Genomic DNA, 18,310 nt, shown 5'->3' with positions numbered 1-18,310 from the left:
ATCCCTAGCTTTTCAGGTCTCTTGCCTCCAGCAAGATCCCGCAGCCCCCGGGGCCCTTCTGTTTCTGGTTGTGCAAATGTTTCAATCGCTAGGGAATTTCAGAGGCTTGCAGATTGAGTTCTTAATTTAAGGGGGCATGTGCCTGCGCAGCCATGGAGCCTGGTCTCGCCTGGAAAGCGCCACGCTCACAACAGCAGGGATGCAGATGGGGTGTGGCTCAGAGACCGGAGTATGAGAACCACGGCACCCCTAATCAAGGCAGGCTGGGAATGAGCTCAGTGGAGACCCAGTGGGGAAGAAGGAAGGGGACTCATACTCAAGGAGTACTTACCATCTGTCAGGTGCAGTCCCGGACATTCTCCACTTTCAAATTCATACCAACTTCCCTATTATTTCTATCCCAGAATGACCCTGCCAGTGTAGTACTGTCTCCATTTTATAGGTCAGGAAATGAAGGTTCAGCTAGATTATGTAAGTTGCCCAGACCCATGTAACTAACAAGAAGCAAAGCTCAATCAAACCGGCAAGTGCTCTCTTTCCTCTGCCCCATCCCCGCTGTGGTATCAGTTACCCAGAGTGAAAGGCAGCCTGACAACACACAAGGAAATGAAGGAAATGGCTTCAGACAGGGTTGAGTCCAGGGCACCTACTTTATAATGCTTAGTGTCTCTTCGTGTCACAGGACTTGGAGTCCAGCTCATCTGCAACATAAATGATCTCATACTGTCTGAAGTTAGGGACGCATCGAATGGATGTGACAGGAGGAGGCAGCCCTGCTCCTAAGCCACATTGAACCTCAGTTTCCTCATTTGTAAACTGGGGTGATCGTGTCTACTTCCCGGAATCATATGATGTAAATGAACTACATGAGAAATACTTAATCCACTGCCTGATCAATATATGTTTCTTAGGATGAAATTGGATTCAGTGCTCAGGAAGGCAGGAGATCAAGTCTAACAACCACCCACTTCATGCGCAGTGTGGCTCATTGGTTCTGGGGTACCTGCCTCTAGAGCGTCTGGCTCTCTCTCCAGTGTGGCAGGTTCTCGTGGAAGTGGTGGAGGTCTAGGGTTGACTATCATAATGGAGCTTGTTTTCTTTGGGGGTCCCTCTGCACACCAGCTCTACCTAATCACGTCCTTGACCCCCGTCCCCACAGCCTTCCGACACAACGAGTGCCCAGATCCTGGCGTTCCGGTAAATGGCAAACGGTTTGGTGACAGCCTCCAGCTGGGAAGCTCCATCTCCTTCCTCTGTGACGAAGGCTTCCTCGGGACTCAGGGCTCGGAGACCATCACCTGCATCCTGAAGGAGGGCAGCGTGGTCTGGAACAGCGCCGTGCTGCGATGTGAAGGTACGTGCCTGCCAGGGCTGGGGACTGTGGCTGTCAGCCAGAGAGGGTCCTTCCTCTTCTTTCAGGACCCAGGCCACCCTCTCACCCTCACACTGGGATGGCAGGGGCTTTACAGAACTACTTCGTGTAGAAATTTGAATTGTAACCAGAGATTAAACTGGAGAAATTCTGGGTTCAGATGTTCAGACATCAAAAACACTTCTTCTTTCAACTGGGAGCTCTCTCAGTACCACAGCTCTTAGGAGCCCTGCTTCCAGCTCCTGCCCAGGGGAGCTCCATGAGCCCAAAGCATTGGCAATGCCATGGAACTTTGGGTCTTTCCGGCTGCTTGCCTCTCTCTCCTCCACGTGCTCATCTTCCCCGGTTCCCCGGGACATCTCTCAGCCCTGGCCTTTGTGCTCCTGTTAAGTGCTGCCTTCGTACCCTTGGGGTCAGCCTTCAGAAGGCTACGGGCAGACCAGCCAGAAGGAACACAGCTGGAAGCAAGCACGGGGTTACTATGGCATCCCCTCGATCCTGCCTCGCTGCACAGAACAGGTTTTGACTTAGTTGCAGAGACCAGCCGTCCGTTCTACCAAGCTGCAGGCATTTAAAACACAGATTAAGCTTCTCAAGGGCAGGAATCATATCGGATGTGCATACCAAGCACTGTGCCTGGCACAGAACAGGCCCCTGATAATGATGGATGAAAGGTGAGTATCCACGGGCCCCTTGGAGGCCCCCCTTGACGGGGGCCGTGGAGGTAGGGGCTGTAGTCCTCTCCTTTCGGGAGCAGAAAGCTTCTTCCTGTCATTTCACATGATGGACAGAGTTGGAGACCTAACTGACCTCTTTACGTACCCAGTCCCCAGGCCCAAATCTGAGCACCCTGGCCAGAACAGGAGCACCCTGGGAAGAACAGGAGAACAAAAGGGGTCCTTAGAGAAAGCACTGCCCGAGAGGTGACGGGTGGGGGAGGGGAGAGGACAGGAGAGACCACTGACCACTCAGTGCTTGTGGCAGAGGGTCTGGGTTTACAGTGGGCTTTCGAGTCCTTGGGGTGTAGGCTGGAATCCTGGCAAATCACCTTTTCCCTCTTAGCCTCTGCTTCTTCCAGCAAAAACAAAAGGGAGGAGATAATAATAAGATACATATATAAAGGGTAGTTCCTGGCATAAAGTAAGTACCCCAAACTGTTAGCTGTGCTGTCACTGGTTTGTAAGCTCCGTAAGATTGCCCCTTATTCTCCCTCATTCTGTCCTCTGACTTCTTTGGTTGTCCTCGTCTTGGCCCATCTCATCCGAGGCATCTTCCCCGCTGTCTCTCACTCTTCCCCGCTGTCTCCCTCCCTTTTCCTAATTCCTTTTGTTTGCCTTGGGCCACTGCTGGACCACTCTATTGGACACTTGGTCTCAACACCATATCATTTTTCTTTACCAGTTCCGTGGCCTTTGGTCCTGTCTCCCCACCTAGATTCTCTTCTGGGCAGAAGCCCAGTCTCCCAGGGTCCCAAAAGCCTGTGGCAACTTGGTCTCAGTGGAGCTGGCCCCCTCTGAGGAGGCAGAATCCACTTCCTTGCCCACCCTCCTGAATCGGGTGCTTCTAGACCCTAGCTCCACCAGTGCAGTGGAATACTCGAGACCACGTATGAATGCATGGGAGAATTGGATTCACTGTTTCATAGGCACAGTCCTAATTTTGAAATTAAATCTCATCCATTCCCTTGGGAGGATGGGGGACCCGGGCGTTCGTGGTCAGCAAGCAGCCAGAAATAGGGGGCAGCCCGTTGGAGAGACTCTGAACTTGGCCCAGGGGAGAGCCTGCTCAGTTTCCTCAGGGTGGTGAGCATTTGCTGCCAAACTGGTTTTCGGGGACCTAGGGAGCGACATAGCAGAGGGGCACGTGAGGGACCCCAACTCAGGTGGCCAATCCCAGACTTAAACCAGTGGAGCAGATGGGGTGGAGGAGCCCCTGGGACCTGGCCTCTCCGTGGCTCCTTTCCCTCAACATCCCAGCCTCAGGAGAACCCCGCTTTGTAATCAGCATCTTTTGTCTTTTCCATTTTTTCTAGTTTTGTTTTTGATTAAGTATCCCCACCTTGTGGACAATTAAATGCAGAAGCTAATGGTCTTTTAAAAAATCTTTTAATATATGCTAAGAGCCACTTAGCTTTTGAGAGGCTATAATGGGACAAGGGAGAAAATGGCGTCTTCTCCTAAATTTAGAAAGAAGGATGATCGTCTGGTTGCTCTAAAACGCAAGTCGGCAAACTTTCTTAAAGGGCCAGCGAGGAGGTATCTTTGGTTTTGTGGGCCATATGGGTCTCTACTCGACTCTGGCATCGTTACACAGACACAGCCTTAGACAGTGCTTAAGTGGATGGGCCAGATTTGGCCCCCAGGCTGCAGTTTGCTGACCCCTTATCTAGAGAACTGAGGACATAGGGGATCCGTATGTTTAAAGCCAGAAATGTACTAAAAAAGCCTTCCAGGCAGTAAAGGCGTCTACACAGGCTTGCCCGGTTGTCTGTCCCCCACATTCACCTCTTCCTCGTCTTTTTTCCAGAAGAACCAAGTAACCATACCCCATGGGGATAAGTATTTTACAGGTGTCACCTCATCTCAGCCTTGCATCAGGCAGGAAGTAGGTATAATTGTTGTCCCCACTGGGGTGCAGAGAGGTTAAGTCACTTGCCCGGGGTCCTCCCAGCTTGTAAGTAGTGGAGCCAGAGTTCAAACCCAGACTCTTGGCTCCACTGTTTCTGTATTTGTCTTGAATTATTTCACTACAGAGAATATAATTTCCACCCTGTTTATGAAAGACTTCAAAGTAGCCACAAATAGGATGAAAAGCAACTTTTCTACTCCTATCCCAGTAGAAAAATAAAACAAAAGGAAACATATTGCCTGTTGCAAAAGGCAGGACACCACATGGAAGCATCAGAAATTGACAGCATAAAACAAAATGACAGCTGTAAGACAAACATATCAGTTATGGCAGTAAAGGTAATTAAACTCCTTATTAAAAGACAAAGAATCTCAAACTGGGCTTAAAAAAATATGCTACTTATAAGAAATACACTGGGGGAAAAAGGAGATAAATTGATTCTCATTTTTACAGTAATTCTTGGTGGTTGTAAAAAACTTAAACAATACGTGAGATAAAGTTCAAAGTGAAAATTCTCATTTCCCAGTCCCACTCCCTAGAGGAAAATGGTTTGACAGCTCGGTGTAAACACGTCCACATTGTTTTTCTCTGTATGTCTGCCAGATGTGTTACTTTTATAATCAGAAAATTAAAAAGTCCTGTAAAAAAGACAGAAGGCCAGTCCTCCCCATTCCCACAAGAGGAATCAAAGTGGTAGCTGTAGCTCATTTAGGCCTCCGAGGAAGAAGTAAGAGGAGTTATTGGGTCTCTAACGTGATCTCACTTAATCTTCTGGTCACTCTTGTGAAAAAGATGCGATCATGCTGTAAGCACGAGAAAGCTACAAATCAGTGAGGTGAATTGACTTGCCTGAGATCCCCCTGGCCAGTAACATTTGAGCATTTACTGAGTGTTAGATACTAGGCCAAGTGCTTTGCATGCATTGTCCTATCGAATCCTCATGACAATCCTAGGAAGTAAGTCCTGTTAGTGTCCTCATTTCACAGATGAGAAAAACTGAAGCACAGAGTAGCTAAGTAACTTGCTCAAGATCACACAGCTAAATGAATGGGAGAGTCAAGATTCCAACCCAAGGACTCTTGATTCCAGAACCACCACTCTTAATCACCAAATGAGGTCTGTCTGACCCCAGAGTTCATTCTCCTTTTATTCTGCCATAAAATGGTGGAGTTAGCAGACCCCAGGGCAAGGCTTACACTACTTCTTGTCATTCACACTCGACACCTAGTCACCTAAAACCCCTCTGAGGGCAGTATGAGGGTGGGCATTCCCACGTGGTTAGCAACCACTTAAAATTTCTGGAACCAGACCACCCGGGTTTGAATCCTGTCTCTGCCACTTCCTGGCTGTGTGCTTCAGTTACCTACCCTCCCTGTAACTGTTTCCTCAACCTTGATATGAGGCTAATACCAGTACCCTCGTTATGGGTTGCTATGAAGGTAAAACATACAGGAAAAGAAACAGCACATGTAGATCGGTGTCCAGCACCTTGTGAGGCTCCCTGAGGACTAGCTCGTCATACTCTTGTGCTCTGTCACTATTCCCGATTGCTCCTTGCCTGGCACAGCTTTAACCTCAGAGGTCAGGAGAGGTGGGCCGTCCCTCAGTGGGGACCACCAGCTCCTCACCAGAAGCCCAGTGTATTGGTCATCTCATGTCATTGTAACAAAACACCACAGCCTGGGCAGCTTAAACAACAGAAATTTGTTTTCTCTCCGTTCTGAAGCCGTAAGCCCAAGATCAAGGTGCTGGCAGGTTTAGTTCCCCCTGAAGCCTCTTCTTCCTTGGCTTGCACATGGCCACCCTCTCACTGTGTCCTCATGTGGCCTTTTCTCTGTGTGCACATCCCTGGTGACTCTTCCTCCTCTTATAAGGACACCAGTCCTCTTGGATCAGGGCCCCACCCTGACGATTGTATTTAGCCTGAACGACTACCTGTTTAAGGCCCCCTATTAATCAATTAATACAATCAAACTTCCATGATTATTTAACACTTTATTTTTAATTTTTTAATGTTTATTTTTGAGAGAGAGACAGAGACAGAGCATGAGCAGAGGAGGAGCAGAGACAGAGATGGAGACACAGAATCCAAGGCAGGCTCCAGGCTCCGAGCTGTCAGCACAGAGCCCAATGCGGGGCTCAAACCCACAAACCGTGAGATCGTGTGACCTGAGCCAAAGTTGGACGCTTAACGAACTGAGCCACCCCGGCGGCCCTCTAACACTTTATTTTTAAAATATTTTTAAAAAATCAGAATCCTCCTTAGGTTCATACATTATAGTTAGCATGTGTGTTTTACCTGTCTTAATCTGTGGATGTCTACCCCCACCCCTTGCGATTTTTTTTGTTGAAGAAGCCAGGTCATTTATCCTGAGGTGTCTCCTGCACTCTGAATTTTGACAATTATGTCCCTGGGAGGTTCTTTAACATGATCCTGTCTCTCTTCTATTTCCTTTAGTTGGCAGTAGGACTTACAAACCTAATCAGATTTAGGTTCCATTTTTTGACCGGAATATTTTACGGGCAGGGCTCTGTGCCACCATCAGAGGCGCAAATGCCTGGTTGTCTCTCATTTGAGGATGTTAGGAGCCATCAGTGGCCCTTGCCTGGGGAGTGCAGAATGCCTACATGCTATCATTTCATCTTTTATAAGCTGGAATACTTAAAGAAAACTCACCCTCATCAACTATTTGGTTACCCTGAGATACAGTTCATAAAGGAAAGGCAGGAGAAAAACTTAATTATTTTCCTCTTTTTAGCAGTTTTTATATCAATGAGCTGATTCCCTGACATCTTCTAAAGTTGAACATTTTTAAATGTCATTACAGTCCAGTGGATTTGAACATATTTTATGCATTTAAATCCACTGCAATTATTATTCTAACCGATGCTCAAATTGTCCCATCGGCCAGTGGGAGCCTTTTGAAAGTGGCCCAACCTCATCTTGAACATTTTCTGTCCCTGACCTGGAATCAGCCATTTCTCCAAGGAGCCCTGGTCCCTTTTTTAGTGGAAAATGATACTTAAGAGTCTGGGCACCAGGCATAATTATTACTATTGAGTAGGCCCTTGTCTCTAAGGCTTTTCAATGAACAGAGCTAAAGAATCATTTTTTAAACATAAAATGCATAATGGGCTCATTTCATTTCAGATGTAAGAACACTTACTTTTTCACTTTCTTGATGTCATATCAGGACCTGCTCTCATTCCTGCTGAAAATTCCGGCTCCCTACAACACCAGCGTCATTTCTCATTCCCTAACACATACTCAAGAGTCTCGGAATTGAACTACCACCACTGGCAACAGCAATGTGATCACTGCAGATGGTTTAAGTTGCTTTACTTGCAATTCCTCTCATCCCGGGATCCTACTAGGGATGGACAGTGCTCTAAAATCTCTTTCGCTGTTTCTCCATGCGTGATGGTGCTAGCAAGTGACCCCGTACCGTATTCATTTCGTTTACTCTGTTGTTGAGTTTTGAGAAACCACTTACCAACTTTAAGTCTTTCTTTTTAGTGGTGAAAAAAGTTACACAGTTCCAAAGTTAAACCCCTAAAAGAAGGTATGTTCTGAGAAAATCTAGCTTTTACCCCTTTCTTCTCTACCCCCTTTCCTCCTCCTCTCCATAGATAATCGTGAGTTTTTGGCGTACTCTTTATCGATTGTTAACATGAGTGAGTGTGTGTGTGTGTGTGTGTGTGTGTGTGTGTGTCCCTCCCCTCTCTTAGCTAAATGGAATCATACAATTACTTTTTACCTCTTTACCTTGCTTTTTATTCACTTGCTAATATATTCTGGGGACCACTCCCTGGCATTATATAGAATATTCCTCATGCTTGCTCACAGCTGCATCGTACATCTTGTTGATACCCCAGTTCATTCAGTCTGCTCCCCGTTGCTGAACATTTGGGCCCTTTCCACTCCTTTGCTATCACAGATAGTGCTGCCTTGTATAGCCCTTGTATGTATACACGTCATAGTTTTGCAAGGGTATCTTTGGGATAGAGTTCTAGGAGAACTGCTGGGTCAGAGAGCGAACACATAAGAGTTTTGCTAGACATTCCCAAATTTCACTTCCCAGGGGTTGTGCTATTTTGCATTTCCACCAGCAAGGTGCTAGAGTACCAGGTTTCCCTTAGCCTCACATGTCATTAAATTTGGGTTTTGCCTATCGTATGGATGAGAAGTCATTTCTCATTGTAGTTTTAGTATCTATTTTGTTAGAGTGAGACTGAGCGTCTTTTCAAATGTTAAAGACACATTGCATTCAGGAGCCCTCCCCCGCCTCCTCTGTGCCTGGCACCTGTCACCCTGGCATGTGAAAATGAACCAGCGGGTGTGAAGGACTGAATGCACAGAGAGGTCATCTGAGCATCACATGGGCAGAAGAAGAGGTGAACCAGCCAAAGCACTGAAACAACACAGCGGAGAAACACAAAGTGGTGACTAGCAAAGGCAGGATCTGGGTTTCCCTGTTTCAGATAGGGTTTTGTTGAGATTTGTGCCCCGAATTGGCTGTGTGAGCTACAGCTTTCTGGAGAGTAAGTGAGGATATTACAGTCCACAACCCAAGAGGCAGGGCCCTTGCTGAATTGAAGCCAAGAGAGAGTCCCAGGTTCTGCTGAGGCTAATACCTGCATGGAGACCCCAGGGATGGAACAGTAGGCCCACTCCCCTCCACCTCCAAGGTCTCATGTGTCCATCGGAGAAACAGGGGAACACATTCGCAGGTTCAGGGTAGTGCAAGGATGGATCCGGAAAACTGGGATTACCCAAGAAGTGACAATCCTCACGTTGCACTTTACTTTCTTGGTATTTGGTATAAATGCTATATTCCTACTTAAGTTTCTCCAAGCCTCAACTTAACTGAAAATGGGGTGATAATCCCCACCTATAAAATGAGGATAACAGTAGTATCTGTCTTTTAGTGTTGCAGTTGTCACAAGAATAATCCACGTTAAGCCCTGACACACAATAAACTCTCAGTCCCTGTGAGCTCATTCCTGCCACTTAACAGCTGTCTACCATTACGTGCCGCAGGGGGATTTAGAGACAGAGGTCTTAAAGTGAAATCCCAGCTCCGACTCCATTAGTTCTTGATCTCATCTTTTAGCCTGCTTAGCCTTAGTTTTCTCCTCTGTAAAACAGGCATAATAACAGTGTAAATGTCGTGTGCCTTTCAATGAGATAATACACATAAAGTAGCATCGTAAGTCATTGGCATGGGTTTCTACTTCTAGTGCGATTATTATTGTTATTATATCTCATGTTAATTAAACTTCCTAATGTAACATTCTATGAAGAGTTCTTGACAATTATTTTTAGATGTTTCCAAGAAGTTTATAGAATTGAGAGAAGGAAAGGTGTATATTTGACCATGTTTTATGAGACTGATTACCTAAAGATAAACATATACAATATTGCAGAGATACAAGCGTGGATAGCTTTTTATTTCCTTCCTGGTCCTGTTCAGGGCATTTTTGGCATCTGATAGCTTCATAGCAAGGGATTCCAAGGGAAACAGAGGTTCTTTTAAAACTGGGAGCCTGCTTAGTTTAGGATCTCTGGATTTATGCTGTCTTCCTAGGTCTGAATCCAGGCCCTAGTACTTGCTAACACAGGGCTGGTTGCTTAACATCCATAACCCTTTCTTAGCTGTAAAATGCAGAGGATAATAGCGCCACCCTTACAGGGTTTGTGTTTTATGAGGAATGAACGTGACTGTCCGTGTGAGCCCATGAGTGGCAGTGGTGGCGACAGTGGCCCACAGCGTGGGTGTTAGTTGTAGTCCTGGGGAGGCATGTGTATTAGTCTGGGTGGGCTAGGTTAGACTGCACTGACAGACAACCTCTAAATCTCAGTGGCTTGAAAACAGGAGTTTATATCTCACACAGACTGCCTGAGCTGCATGTTTGACACTGGTCATCAGTGGCTCTACTCCTCAGAGTCGCTTAAAGGCCCAGCTTGGAGGGACTTCCATCTTGACACGCTCTCACAGTCACTGAGGCAGGAAACTGCAAACTGTGCACCAGTTCCTAAAGGTTCCCCGTGGGCATGACACGTGCTGCTTCTGTCCTCACTTTATTGGGCAAAGCAGTCGCATGGCCTAGCATAGCTTGAAAAGGGGTGGGTGACGAAAGCTGACCACGTGCCTGAAGGAGGAGGACTGGAGTAGCTCTAAGGAGCACCACAAGGACCAAGAGTCTGGAGGCAGGAGAGGCAGTGGTGAGGCGGATGGGGACGGGACGCTGAGGGATGGGCAGAGAGAGACCAAAGGACTGAGATAACAGGCGTGGCAGGATCAGAGGCGTGTCTGGACCACGCAGTGTCTTGTGGAGCCACCTGCCATGAACCTTCCATCCATTCATTCATTCATTCAAGCAGCAATCACTGATAACTGTGTGCCAAGCTCTAGGCTAAATGCTGGGGATCCCAACTTGTATTAGGCCATTAATAAGGTCCCTGCCCTCACGGAGCTTATAGTAGAACAGGTTGTGCTGGTGCTCCAAGCCTAGCATCGGGGTCTGCCCATTGCCCAGTGCCAGGCCACACCAGGCATGAGGAGATTGCCTGGTCTCTGCCTTTGCCACAAGCCTGCTGATTGAGCGAGGAACAAAGTGAAAAACCAGTGTGACCCAAATATCAGCTGTACTTCAGCCCCTCCAGAATGGCAGAGGACTTTGTTTAAAGGATTATTTTTATTTCTCCCCTCCGGCCTTTAATAAAAGTCCAAATGATGTAAGTGGGCCGTATCTATAAAGATCCCAATAGACAGAACTCACAGCTTATATAGTTTACGTAAGTCTCCATAAAAACAAAAACAATACTTGTTGGCAGATATGTTTTATAGAGAGAGTTTTTATCTGTTTGTTCACTTGTCCCCTCAAGAAAACTCCTTCTCTCCCTTCTGTCCCCCAGCCCCCTGCGGTGGTCATCTGACTTCACCCAGTGGTACCATCCTATCTCCAGGCTGGCCTGGCTTCTACAAGGATGCTCTGAGCTGTGCCTGGGTGATCGAAGCCCAGCCAGGCTACCCCATCAAAATCACCTTCGACAGGTACCTGCACCCACAACCTTGGAGGCAGCAGCAAGGGGGTCTTCTAAGGAGTGGTGTGGGAGGGAACCTGGGGTTGAGGGACAAGGACCAGCACCGATGCTGAAATGTCAGCCAAGCCAGAGAACACTGGAGCAAATTGCCCTGGGGAGTGGGGACAGACCACACTGGCTTTGCCCTTGGCCTTGGTCCCACCTCAGTAGTGGGGTTTGTGCTGTTTATGACCAGAGGGGTGAGCAGAAGGTGGGGGTATCACTTGGGATGTCAGAGCCTCTCTGGCTCCCTTACCCCCAAGGAGGGAGAATGGGAGATAGACCCACCAGTCATTGAAGCAGTCATTGGCATCTGAAGAGCAGAACTCTGAAATTTGCAATATGGGAGGGCAGCCTTCCTGACCTCTGACCCAAATCCTGCTCAGATGCCCCCACTTCCCCCTTCCACCCCAGGTGCTTCCCTTGGGTAGAGAAAGTAGTCACCCAGGTTTGAAGACAAACTTCTTCTGTACAGAGCATCCCCAGCCTAGAACAGCAGTGCTCAGACTTTTCCGTGAGAGCCCGATAGTAAATATTTTAGGTTTTGTAGGCCATTTGTGGTTATCTGTTGCATATTTTTTGATTTTTAAAAACATACCTCTATATAAATGTTAAAAACCATTCTTAGCTCTTAGGCCGTCCAAAAATAGGCTAGAGAACAGATTTGGCCCTGGGCTATAGTTTACTGAATTCTGGCCTAGATCCTTCTGACCCCCATGAGTCTAGTCATTGCACCTCTAGGTCTTAAGATAAGTAGTCTTGGTCCAGGCCACAAGGAGGACTAAGAGAGCTGCCTAGCCGTGGGAGGAGGGGGAGGGGCTAAATGCAGTAGAGAAGGCCCTTCTGTATCACTATTGTGTTTAAATGTCCCAGCCAGCCAAAAGCTGGTTGTTCTGAAGCCCTGGGTCAGGCAGGGCCTTTTGTCATTTGCAAATTAATAAACCTCGAGTTTCTCAAGAAGTCTACATTTCCATCTTTGGCAGATTTAAAACCGAGGTCAACTATGATACTCTGGAAGTTCGAGATGGACGGACATACTCAGCGCCCTTGATCGGGGTTTACCATGGGACCCAGGTTCCCCAGTTCCTCATCAGCACCAGCAACTACCTCTACCTCCTCTTCTCTACCGACAAGAGTCACTCAGACATCGGCTTCCAGCTCCGCTATGAAAGTGAGTCTTGGCAGGGAAGCAGATGACAAGGTGGTCTCCAGTGGGTGAAAGGACCCAGGACTGTTCCAGCAGCGGGCCTCCAGCTTAGCCCCATCCCCATGGCTTTCTCAGTTAGGCTGTGCTCCTAGGGGAGGGGGCACTCCCTTGCTCTCAGCCTCTGTCAGAGCCCATGGGAGCTTAGAGGGGAGCCTTTGGAAACAATGAAAGCTGATGATCTACACACCACAAGGCTTCCTCTGCGAGCAGGTGGTTGGGTGCCACTGTGCCGGGCTCTCTGGGGACAGAGTGTTTGAGGATCGTGAGATTAAAAGGTGATGGCATCTCCTGCTCACCCTCACCCTCCCTCATCACCTTCTGCATCCATCTCTGGCGCCTCAGTTGAAGAAGATGGATGTCCCTTCCATTCTTTGTAGACCAACATAGAAAGTCACGATTGAGAGCGCCATGAGGAAAGCCTTATTTTCTTACTCATGTTTGTATCCCTAAGACTTAGTGTGGTGTCTAAACCATAGTGGACACTCAACTTCTGTTAATTAAATGAATGAATGAATGAATGAATGAATGAACAAATAATAGAACCAACTTGTTTTCTCTGACAGACAGGTCTTTAAATACCCTCTCAGCAGATATTGACAGCCACGCTTGATGCATGGGTAAATAGCAGCTTCAACTTTCTGTAAATCAGGGCTCTCTCCTCCTTCCCTTTGTGAGCCAGCTGGGGTCTCTCTATGGTGATGGTGAGCTGTCTGTTCCAGCTGTGGGCTCTCTTTTCCAGCTATAACACTGCAGTCAGACCATTGTCTGGATCCAGGGATCCCTGTAAATGGGCAGCGCCATGGAAATGACTTCTATGTGGGTGCTCTGGTGACCTTCAGCTGTGACTCAGGCTACACATTAAGTGATGGGGAGCCCCTGGAGTGTGAGCCTAACTTCCAGTGGAGCCGGGCCCTGCCCAGCTGTGAAGGTGAGATACACTGTATGGGGGTGCTTAGGTAGTGGATTCCTTTCCTGCCATGAAAAAAAGGAGCTGGCAGGGGCACTGACTCTCCCACTCCATCAGTGAGGGCTGGGGGTGGAGAGGAGATGGCTCCCAAGTTCCCAGGAAGATTGGTTGGGGTGGGGGAGCTCCCCAAGCCACTCCAGTCTTTGACCACCTTCTTCACTCTCGTAGCACTCTGTGGTGGCTTCATTCAAGGCTCCAGTGGGACCATCTTGTCACCGGGGTTTCCCGACTTCTACCCCAACAACTTGAACTGCACCTGGATTATCGAAACATCACATGGCAAGGGTGAGTGGTTAGGCCTATAGCAAGTATTGGGATGTGACCTGGTCAGGGCCCCATGTTCCCCAGGTCGATGTGACTTCCATGGGGATCTCCCTATGTAGTGACCACAGGGCTTAGTCTGAATTTTTCTCATCAGCAAGGAAACTCCCAGAAGCTTCATATCTCTTTGAATCAACAGAATTCATTCCATAAATATTTTTAAGAATCTGAAATCCCCATGCCAGAAGAGATCATAGAGATCAGCCTACCTAATGCAGGAATCTTCTTGAGTTGCCTTCTACAAGATGGCACCACACCGTCTGCCTAAACACCCCCAGTGGTGGGAAGGTGGCCAACCCATTTAGCAGATGGGCACCTGCTGTCATTTTTTGATGGGTCTGACCCCTCCTAATAGCTTTTTAGGTATTCCTGAAAATTTTTCCTTGTTCTGTGTCCTAGAGGAACATAGGATACACCTGCTCCCTTTCCCCATGTCCACCCTTCAAAAACTGGACCCAGTGACCCTTTTCTTACATTGCTCAACTGTTCCTCAGGTGCCATGTTTTCATATTCCTCACCAGGCTGGAGTGTTACCTCAACTTCCCTACCATGAATGATCTTTGGAAACCCATGTTCAAATTAGGGGTTCTGGTTAAAAATAAACAGTAAATAATATAGTCTTTGATTCAACAAATATTGATGAAATGCCACCCATGTTGCAGACACTGGGGCTGGGAATAAGCAGTAACCAGGCAGACATGGCTTCTACCCTCAGAGCTTGTTCTGAAGTTCATCCAGAGTCATGGTTCTTAACCCCTCTGCACTTCAGCAAATATATTAATGCTTAGACTGCACCCTGGAGATTTTGATTCTCTACATTGGAGGTGGAAAATAAGCATCTTTGATTTCAGAACACTTCACTAGTAATTCTGATGCATGCTGTTGAATAAGAACCTCTGTCCGGAAGAGTTAACATGTAGAAAAGCCAAGAAAATTTTTTAAAAGAAGAGTAACTCTTCCAGATATTAAAGTGTTGTTATCGGCTAAAATAATTTTAATGATGTGGTATGAGTATTGGCGTGGACACACATATCAATGGGGGAGTATAAAGGTCCAGAAGTAGATTCCTTTGTGTATGTGTGTGAGTGAGTGTGTGTGAGAGAGTTTGTGCATGTACACACACGCACAGTCCTGTGTGTGTGTGAGAAAGAGACAGTTTGTAGTATATAATTAAAGTGTCATTTCCAATCCATTGAAGAGAGGATGGATTATTTAATAAATGGTTTTAAAACAGTAGGCTTAAACACTTGGGGAAAAAAAGGAAAGAAGCAAACAGACCTCATACATTTAACCACATGAATTCCAGTACTAGAAGAACATGAAAATCTAACCTCAGGTAGAGATGTACTATAAAGAGTAACACTGAAAGCAGAATCCATAAATGCAAACACTGTGTAATATTTGATTAAATAAAACTTTAAATGGATTTATGTAAAAATAAGCCATAAAAAATTCAGAAAGTAAGTGGACAAAATTAGTTTCAACGTGTATAATCAAAGATTACCAACCTGATGCATCAAAGAGCTCCTAAAAATCTTTAAGGAGAATAATATACCTGGTCCCTACACCTGTAAAATAAGCAAAGCGATAAGTGCTTCATGATAGAAGAAAGACAAATGAGAGGACATTGACCCCGCTCATAATTAAAGAAAAGAAAACTGAACGAGTAATTAAACACCATGTCTTTTTTCAAGTCAGCAGAGAAAATCATAACAGTGTGGGAGACGTTGTAGAGACAAAACTACTCTTCTTCAATGCTGACATTGTGTGAAATGGTTGACACTTTCTGGATAATGGTTCCGTGATGTGAATCGAAAGCCTTCAAAATATACATGCCTTTGGACCCAGCAATTCCTCTTTTGGAATTTATATGGAAAAAAAATAAGTACAACAGTACATCAAGATTCAGCTACAAGGACACCTCCTAAAACACTTTGTTACTTGGAAGATTAGTTAGCTACTCAAATGTCCATCAATAAGGAAATGTTAAATAAACATAGGGTACCTGTATATAATTATTGCATTATATGTGCAGCCTCTAAAAGGCATAATGTGAAAGAATATTTAAAGACCCACAGAGGTAGTTGCAATATGTTGTTAAGTCGAAAGAGATGTTTCCCAAAAGAATATATTCAGTTTATAAAAAATAAACAAGGATATGTGCATAGAAAACTGTCTGAAAAGATCTATCCCAAGATGTTAGTGCTATTACTCTCTTATTTTTATCTTCTCATTTTTTCTAGTTTTGAGCAATAAACATGTATTACATGTAAACTATACTATTTGCATAAAGAAAGAAAATTTGAAAGAAAAGTAAAGTCCCACCATGTGTACTTAAGTGCTTTCTTTCACTCTTGCCTTTAATAGGCCTGACCTAGCTGGGGTTAGGATGACATGGGGCTTCTTGGGAAGACAGGAACCTCCAGGCAGTCAGGGCAGTCAGAGGGCCCGTTGTCCCCTTCTCCCCACAGTATTGTTCCTGAGGAGAGGAACAGAGTCCTTGTTCATCCTGCAGAGCTGTTTCCACCAGGTCTGGGCCAGCATTGGCCACTGCAGGAGCCAGGAGCTCCTCCATGGTATCAAGAGGGAAAGAAAGGCAGCCCCTCGTGATCCCTAGAGGAACAACCCCCTGTAATTTATAGGGCTGTGTGTTTCCCCTTGGCTTTCTATGTGTGTCTTTGCCTAGAAGTCAATGCAATTAAACAAATATTTAATAAATGCTTATTTTATACTTGAACTTACACTGGGTGCTAGCAAAACCCAGAAGAACAAGCCACTCTGGCTTTGCTGCCTTCACGAAGGTTATAGTCTAGTGGTAGAAACAGACAGTCTAATGTACCATGGCCAAGAGCAGATAGGGGTGGGAAACATCCAGAGGCCAGCCTAGAGCTTGGTTAGGTAGGCGTCCTGGGGTTGAGACTTAGGCCAGTCTTCAAGGATGAGCAAAAATCAGCCAGGATGAAAGGCGTTCCAAGCAGAGAATCAACAAGGGGTCACTGATGTATGGCAAGGTCACTTCTATCTTAGAAGCATTTAAAGCCTTCACCAAACCCTTAGCATGGAGCTCTAAATTGTAAAATAGCTGGCATGATCCTATAGCCCTTGCTCACCTCTCTCAGCCTCCTTCAGAGCCCTGTAGACACTACATTCTAGCTACACCGAAACTCTTTCAGTTCCTGAAGCTTCCCAGGCTTTCATTGTCCTCTAGAGCTTTGTGCATTGAAATGATTTTCTTCTCTCTGGAACACTTTCTCCCCCTGCACCGTCTCCACCAACCCTCTTGTGTGGCCAGCTCTTCATCTTCTGAACTCACTTCCTTTAATGAGCCTTCCTGACCCCCTTTCTCCAGCCCTGAGTGTGAGTTGGGTTCCCCTCCATGGGCTCCCGCATGATGCTGTACTTCCCAGCTCTCATACTTTGCCGCGCAGTGCACAACTTGCAGCTCCATTTTCTGTCTCCCCCTGAAGACTCTCAGATCTTTGAGAGACATATCTGCCTTCCTTGTTTCCTGCAGCTTCCCCAGGTTCTGGCTCTATGCCTGGCACATCAGGAACTCAAGAAATATTTATATGAATTGAATTAAACTGAACCAAGACCCTTCTCCAGAGGGCAGTGCCTGTAAGAGTGTCTCAGGTTAACAGATCCATTAGGTCACTGACTGATTGATCTTCAGCAGACAGAGGAACAGCTGGGGAAACTCTAACCTGTGTGAAATTCAGAATTATTTGATTTCCCAGCCAAAGGGAACGGCCAATTCAGGAGTCCAAAGAACGTGCCCTTGCTGAGACCCTGGAACTGACATTTTTTTTAACCATTAAAGCTGCCTGAGAGATGAGTTGAGCAAAGAGAGCACCTACTATGTGCCAGGCACCATGCTGTGGGCTTTGCATCTGCTAGTCCAGTCATGCCTCGCTCTGAGAATTAAATGTCATCTATGAGGAGATGCTATCACCCGCATGTTAGAGTGGAGGAGACTAGAACTCAGGACGTGCTGAACAACTGGCCCAGACCCTCTAGCTGGTGGACGGGCTGTTGATCTAGGTCTGTCGCCACCGCCCCCTCAAAGCCCATGCCTTTTCCATAGCTCTGAATGTGTGCTTCGGCATGGTATCCACATCTGTCATAGGCTCCTGCATGGTGACTCCGGTCAAGTATTGGTTTGTGTGTGCATCCATCACACCAAATCTGGATTCAAGCCCCAACATGGGGCCTCTCTGTCCCTGTGACAATGTCTTCATTTCCTCACAATGGCCAAAAGAGCCCCAAGCAATCAGCACAGCTGGGAGACCTAGGGGCTCCTTCTCAGTTGTTTACTCATCCTTAGAATGCCAGCCAAATGTTTATTCCTATGGAGGAGCTGTGTGTGCACGCTAAAGAACAGAGCGTGGGGCTTAGGGCTTAATCAACTCTTGACTCCCTCTACTGTGTCTGACCCACTCTCCACCCAACCCGTGCTCTAGCCCAGAGGAAAGGACATACATTCCACCAAGCCTTTTCCCAAACTCTGTAGACTGAGAATGGTTTCTCATGTGCACACATGTTAATGTATTGAGAGTATAGGATACACGTGGGCACACATACCTGTGTGTCTCCAAAACGCTCACATCCCTCATGCCAAAGAAGTCTTCCCAACCCTCCAGGCGTAATTGCCACTCTTCTTCTATGCCCCCATTCTGGACTCTCACTATTGATGTGTCTGTCTCCTCCACTAAACTGGGAGATTTTTCT

General features: G+C 46.6%; 1 protein-coding gene across 9 annotated transcripts in view; it reads left to right on the top strand.

The window, feature by feature from the left end:
• CSMD2 (CUB and Sushi multiple domains 2) overlaps positions 1–18,310 on the top strand; it is a 602,474-nt gene that overhangs the window by 377,605 nt on the left and 206,559 nt on the right. For all 9 annotated transcript variants that reach the window (XM_045035511.1, XM_023258438.2, XM_023258437.2 and 6 more), the window contains 5 exons: positions 1,160–1,354; positions 10,920–11,058; positions 12,071–12,258; positions 13,034–13,222; positions 13,430–13,546. In XM_045035511.1, coding sequence (XP_044891446.1) covers positions 1,160–1,354; positions 10,920–11,058; positions 12,071–12,258; positions 13,034–13,222; positions 13,430–13,546 — 828 coding nt within the window. The remainder of the gene's footprint in view (positions 1–1,159; positions 1,355–10,919; positions 11,059–12,070; positions 12,259–13,033; positions 13,223–13,429; positions 13,547–18,310) is intronic.

Source organism: Felis catus, chromosome C1, assembly GCF_018350175.1.
Source record: "Felis catus isolate Fca126 chromosome C1, F.catus_Fca126_mat1.0, whole genome shotgun sequence".
Taxonomy (NCBI): domain Eukaryota; kingdom Metazoa; phylum Chordata; class Mammalia; order Carnivora; family Felidae; genus Felis; species Felis catus.
Note: the sequence above shows the minus strand (reverse complement) of the source record. Positions and strands in the feature narration are given on the sequence as shown.